This window comes from Mytilus californianus, unplaced genomic scaffold (genome assembly GCF_021869535.1).
Source record: "Mytilus californianus isolate M0D057914Y unplaced genomic scaffold, xbMytCali1.0.p SCAF_37, whole genome shotgun sequence".
NCBI classification, from domain to species: domain Eukaryota; kingdom Metazoa; phylum Mollusca; class Bivalvia; order Mytilida; family Mytilidae; genus Mytilus; species Mytilus californianus.
The window spans coordinates 13,483-20,241 of NW_026262687.1; the positions used below are offsets into that span (position 1 = coordinate 13,483).

General features: G+C 31.6%; 1 protein-coding gene across 1 annotated transcript; it reads right to left on the reverse strand.

The window, feature by feature from the left end:
• Positions 1-354: 354 nt before the first annotated feature.
• LOC127736793 (GTPase IMAP family member 9-like) lies at positions 355-4,909 on the reverse strand. The gene is made up of 4 exons (XM_052247394.1): positions 4,836-4,909; positions 2,766-2,901; positions 2,370-2,421; positions 355-1,983 (listed from the first exon to the last, which is right to left on the reverse strand). The coding sequence occupies exons 1-4, from the start codon at positions 4,876-4,878 to the stop codon at positions 964-966; spliced, it is 1,251 nt and encodes a 416-aa protein (XP_052103354.1). The 5' UTR covers positions 4,879-4,909; the 3' UTR covers positions 355-963.
• Positions 4,910-6,759: the final 1,850 nt, after the last annotated feature.

The following is a 6,759-nucleotide window of genomic DNA, read 5'->3' on the forward strand; positions in this document are numbered from 1 at the left end:
ACATTTTTATATACAATACATGTATGTACGATCGCGACTTGAATTATTTGATATTACTGGAAAATATATTATGAGAACAAAATGGATATTTATTCTGGAACTGTAAAATCTACAAGACTTTCAATTTACATTCGTGAGAGGACAAGTTGAAGAAGATCTGGAAAAACCATTACATTTTTGTGAGTCGATAATTGTACATGTAACTTTTGAAAGAATATATAGAATACACGTTATCTAAAATTATTGGAACTGCTTTAAGCAAGTAATAAAAGTTAATAATTCGAATTAAAATTGTTGTTGAATTGTTACGGTTTTAAACACATATACGTAAAATATTAAAAGACAAAAGTCGTTGTAACAAAATAAGATAAAAATGTACAGATGTACAGGAATAAAATAGAGAATGGAAATAGTGAATTTGTCAAAGAGACAACAGCCCGACCAATGAGCAGACGTTTATTGTATAATTTACACAACCAGTTAACGCGAAAAGTAAACGCGCATTTACTTTCAAGTGCACGTTAAAATACATTTGTGAAATCTGAAGTACTAAACGGACACAGAGTAAACGCGCGTTTACTCGGATAGACATTAGAAATTTCCATTTTATCCGCGTTAACGTAATTATAGTAAACGCAAAAATTAGAGTTAACTTACGAAATATGTGCACTTGGCGTTAACGTGCGTTTACTTTATTTAATGCTTGGTCTGCACCTAACTCTACATGTAATCCATTTTTCTAGAAGAAAGGGTTGATTTGTTTTACAAAGGTTACAATGTTTCATACCTTTTGTAGTACACAATGATAATTCATAGAAAAAAGAGATTGAAAACCTTTAATTAGTAAACTAAATGATTGGTTTGTAATTATATTCATACTTGTTAACAAGTAAACATTAATGGTTCTTCCGTCAGTTATGAACCGCCCAAAATATCGTATTTATTCTCTTTCACTTTATGACACTATTGCCGCGTTTGCTTTGCAAACTCATCAAGAAAATGTTTGCTCTTCTTTACTGTATCTCTCTTAATTTCATTTGCGCGTGTGCTCGTGTCCTTTGGCGTTGTATCTTTTGAACTTACATTGACGCCAGCTTTTGAGTTCTTGTCCGGCGTCGTGTCTTTTGTCTTTCCTATGGAGCTTTTATGACTGTTTGCTTTTGGTTTCTTGTCCGTCCTTCTGACCGGATGTCCTGTTACTGCTGTATTTTTATTTTCGGGTTCTGGTCTTTTTATGATCTCCTGTAATAGCGTTTCCGCCTGTTTCGACAAATCTGACCGAGCGAACGATAGTTGTTTATGTTCTGTCATGCTTTCCCTTTCACGAATAATGGCCAAGACTTGGTTCAATATTTCAAATTTGTCATTAGATTCTATTTGGGTGTTAACCAAAATATGATTATTCCTGACGTTCTTGATTTTCGCCATGACATTGTTCTTTTTTATGGCATTTTCAAGACCGATGTAGAATCGGTCTTTCTTGTGCTCTTCGTCTAATCTCGATTTTCCTGTATCGTCTGAATCAAACTTCTCATAATGGGTAAATGCAACAATAACAAAATCATAGATTTCATTACCAAATATGTTTTCGTAAGGCTTTATAACATCTTTTAAGTGTTCGTTGTCTATATTTGTTGTTGGAATGCACAAAATAACAGCATGTGGCCCTGGACACGAAAGTGCTGTAGCGTTATGGATTTCAAGTTTTTTTTCATCATCTAATCTTGGAGGGTATTCAAACACAGGCGATGTGTCAATGATATCAATCTTGTACTTGTGGGAATCTATTTGTTGGTATAATGTTTTCAATTTAGTTTCTTTGTTATGACACCACGTTATGTTGTCTTTCAATAGTAGCATACTTGCTGTTGTACTTTTAGCGTGTTCATTAGCTCCGATGACAACTATTCTTATCTCATTTTCAGAAGGGTTTATTATATTTGATTCATCTTTTTCATCGTCCTGTCCTTTTTTTGTATTTTTCTAAAACGAAATATATTTTATGATTAAACGAATAAAAGGGATATCTTATATCTACTTCTAGTACACCATATTGCTATCAAGGTGTAATATCACCATATCATACATATGTTGTGCCCGCGTTCACATTAAACGGGTTAAGTGTTGATGTGGCATTCGATGTGATTCACTGTTAATTCTTTGTGTAGTGTATAGATTTAAGAAGATGTGCAAAATGAGTGCCAATGAGACCACTCTCATCGTTTTCCTTATAATCGGTGATACGTTTTAAAATGCAGACATTAGATATAGAATTATAATAACCCCAGCTGTTGAGAGATACATTGCATAATGTTACAAAACGTTATTTCAGGTTATCGTATGACTTTAAAATTACACATTTTACTTACACCAACTTTAGAAGACGTGTTTTTCTTTAAATTGTTGTTTTGAACCTGACATCTGTAATGGAAGTTTAAAATTAGCAATTAAAGCAATATAATAATGCACTATTAAGGCAAGATGGTAAAACTATACTTTTGCAATTTAAATGTCGCATTTAACTTTAGTTGGAAATACTGTTTTATGATAACGGATTATGATTATGTAGTTGAATGAACACTTTTAATAATAGTCTGATTTAAAAAAAAATGAAAATATTTTTTTATTTATTTTCATATAAAATTTATGTTGTCATTAATGGGTTTTGAGTCATCAAATTTCAAATATTATATTTTTGAAAAAATGAAAGAAAGTATTCAAAATAGTTATTCCATTTGGAATATAATTTTAATTTAATCATATACCGTGCTTCATATTTACGCTTCACTGAATCAAACCATCTATGGTCATTTAATAAAGGCACTGCTTGTTGACATTGCCATGCAGCAAAGGTACATGCAACAAAGAAAAGAGAACGTGTTTGTTTTACAAAGCCGGGATCTGCAAATAAAAAAAAATTCCACAATGGTCCTTCCTTATAAAAGATAGGCGAAATATATCAAAAAGGACATATAAACTCATAAGTTAAAAATAAACTGTCAACGTCATGGCAAAAACAAAAATCTGCTCCACATGTTGTTCATGTACGTACAACCAGGGTGGTATTTTTACTTCGGTAGGTAAAGTTCGAGGGAAAGAGGAGAGGATTGCAGTAAAGACAATTAGATCATATCCGTCGTCATCTGTGAAACAGATATTTCATGACAGTCAATCAACTCGTGAAGGAACGATTTCAACCTCACCACTTGGAACCCAAGGTAGATTAGTTTTGCTTGTGAGCAGAAACCCTTTATTTAGGAGAAAGTGACGTTGAAATATAATGTTAGCTTCTTTTCATTCTTCATAAGAACTTCAGTATGAAATATTCATCATATAAATATGATAAATAATAGAACAATTTGGTATGAAGATTAAACGTTAAACACGTCCTCCAAAAGTTATCAATATATTGTCAATTAAAGAATCAAGCATATTTAAAATATGGGTTTCAGATATGTTTTTTAGTATACATGTATTACTGTTATTTTCTTCTAAGTACAATTTATTCTTCATGAAGACAAGATACTTGTATCTGTTACTGTGAATTTCTAAAATATAGAATCCCAGACTTTTGAGGGCTTTTGCATAATCACTTAAATCATTAGTGAATATACATAATCCGTGAAAATGACCAGTTATTTTACATAATCACACTCACTTTTTTAATAATTATTCACCAAATTCCATAAAATGTTTTAGGGATTATCAAAAATACAAACATTTTCAGTTTGGTAGAGAATAAATCAAAAAAAGACACATAAATAATATGCATAACCTCTTAATGGTTTAACTGGAGAGTGTTGATTCCCTGTTCATTCTATATAGCTGTGTTAAACGACAGAAATTTATAAACAAATAAATATTTGAAATTGAAATTAATAATTTAAAACATATGCAAAAAGTTAATAACTAAACACATTTCAACTAAGGAAATACATGTTAAAAAGTTCACAAGAACCGACACGACTAACTATAATCTTCGATGTCAAAAGGCAAATAACAACAAAAACAAAATATCAAATGACATTATATAAAGTTCAAACACATAAAACGAATGGAAAACAACTGTCATATGTCTAACTTGGAACATCCATTTCCTTATGTAGAAGATGGTGCATTAAACCTGGTTGGTTGTATAACTAGCAAAACATATCACTTGTTTGATAGTCGCTTAAAATTCCATCTGACAACAACGTATAAAAAACCCAAACAGACATTACAGGCTAAAAGGTCAAAAAGTGACAGTAGTCACAATTTTGTAGGATAGCTAACTTACCAACGCATTCAAACATATTTATATATAACTGTATACAATATATATCGTACAAATAGTCAGATAGTGGTAGGTAATACTGTACTGATTTTGATATTTCTACAAAAAAACACATATACAAAATGTAAATGTACTTGTGTTAGATTTTTACTACTTAAAATATAAGATGCATTTTTTTATGAAAAGAAGTATTCCATTACAAGCCAGTTGAAATTAATTGAATTTTATGGTGTCAACTAATTTCCAATTTCAAATGGAATGCAAACGGACCTCTTATCCCTTTAGCACTTAATACGGACTGTGTGTATTTTCATTTCGATAATGATTAAATGCAATGAAAGTTCTAGATCAAAATCTAACGTATAATACATGTCCAATGCAACTAGAGAAAGAAACATTTTATGTAATTAGGTCACTTATATAAATAACAACAGTACAGAAGAACGTGCACGGACGTCACCTATAAAACTAACGACATATAGTTTCAATATTTTTTTCTTTCCAAGTTTATTTTGCGATTTTTTATTTTTCTTTCTGTTCACGAAAATTAGTTACACTTTACCAGTATATTTTTTTACAAAGGTCATCAGCATTCGCCCATACATGTTGTTTGTCTGCTCTGTTTCTTTTGTAGTGGAAAATCTACATACAAATTATCAATGCATTAAATATTATTCTAAATGTGATTGTTGTAGCCACATATTTTCGTTTTATATATTCTTTTTTCAATAGATGATATTCAGAAAGATAAATTATCGTTAAACATAAATTAAAACATCCAAATAATATCCTTTCTATAAAATCAAGCAATACGCAATAATAGGTAGGCCTTCAATAGGACGTTTTACTGTTCTACATTTCTTTGTGACAGAAATAACGAAGACTTAATCCAATAGTCAGGAAGATACCACTACAACGTTAATTATAACACAGACTATTGCTATTAACAATTACACAAACATTTATTCAAATAGAAAACTCTCTCAAGCACTTGTACTCACAGCAATACTTATTTATCGGAATTGTAGACTAAAAAAATCACTGCATATACTCTAAGCTTTCTTTTACAGTACATGTTATACCCCCACCACTGTTTTAATTTTGTTTAAAAATTTCAAAACAAGACTTTAATTATTGCCAGCTTACCCTATGTGCATCTGACATGAATTGTCTAGAACCTGTTTCAAACTATTCTGGTAACAAATTGAAAGCATTTCAGAATACTATAAATGTAATGTTTAGCAGTTAATCATTCCAACATTCAAGATGGGTAAAGTATCCAATCATGCCTCTGTTTCCAGTCCATATCTTACTGTATGCCCATTTGTCAATGAAAGTTCACAATTTCAGCATCAAATTGTCCGTTTAGGAATCTTGTCACAACAGAATCATCCCTAACCATAAATTTAACACAGTTTAGCTAATATATGAACTAGAAGTGTTTTAACAAAGCCATATTTGCAAAAATTGTATGTATGACGATACAAGTATGATGTATGAATTCACTAGAATCATTTTAATAACAGCGTAGACATGGCCATTTCTTGGCGCGCTCAGTTTATCTATTGACTGAGTCAGATTATGTAAACGTTCGTCTGAAACGACTAGCTGACATATAGCCATTTAAACGTTGGGGTCGCCAAAAATTTTAAACACCTAAATCAAATGATACGAATTGCTAGCAGATGACTTAACCGTGTGTATTGATTTAAACATTGATTACTTAAACTTTCTATTTTTACGGCAAAAACTGGTGCAGTTGAAATCATCCCTTTGTGAATTTTACGAGTTGGTTGATCGTTATGGAATAACCGTTTTTACAGATGATATCGGATGTGTTTCTTATGTCATAACTACAATCCCCCTTCCCGTTTCACGAATGTGACCTACCAAATTAGACTATTTACCGGATTTGTAATAACATGAGCAACACAATGGGTGCCACATGTGGAGCATAATCTGCTTACCCTTCCGGACCACCTTAGATCACCCCCAGGTTTTGGTAGGGTTTGTGTTGCTTAGTCGTTAGTGTTTAGTGTAATGTTATTTGTCTGTTTGTCTTTTTCATTTTTAGCCATGGCGTTGTCAGTTTATTTTCGATATATGAGTTTGACTGTCCCTTTGGTATCTTTCGCCCCTCTTTTACTATGAAGTTTTTGAAAAAAATCATATCCAAGATTGGAAAGTTCATATGCACAACTTTTTTTTTCAAAGGTCTAAATATAGAGTTGTGCGGCATATTTTCAACGTTTATATGACCCGAACTTCTAAGAGTTTAAACTTACACTAAATGCTGTACTACCCTTACCTTGGCTTTAGGGTGCCCACAGATTTAAATTTGACAGAAATGCACATGTTTATTTACTGGTAACATTTCCAAGATATGTCTCTAGGAGATGAAACATAGAGATCATATCTAAGAACCAGTACGTAAACAAAATTAATTATCTACGAATATTATAAACATGTATCTCCCCAAAAGAGGC

Bases quoted from the DNA above. Each gene is read 5' to 3' on its own strand.
- LOC127736793 (XM_052247394.1), bottom strand. From the start codon at position 4,878: ATGTATGGGCGAATGCTGATGACCTTTGTAAAAAAATATACTG. The intron at 2,422-2,765 runs GTATATGATTAA...CTTCCATTACAG, and splicing joins AAGCGTAAATATGAAGCACG to ATGTCAGGTTCAAAACAACA. The intron at 1,984-2,369 runs GTAAGTAAAATG...ATTTCGTTTTAG, and splicing joins ACACGTCTTCTAAAGTTGGT to AAAAATACAAAAAAAGGACA.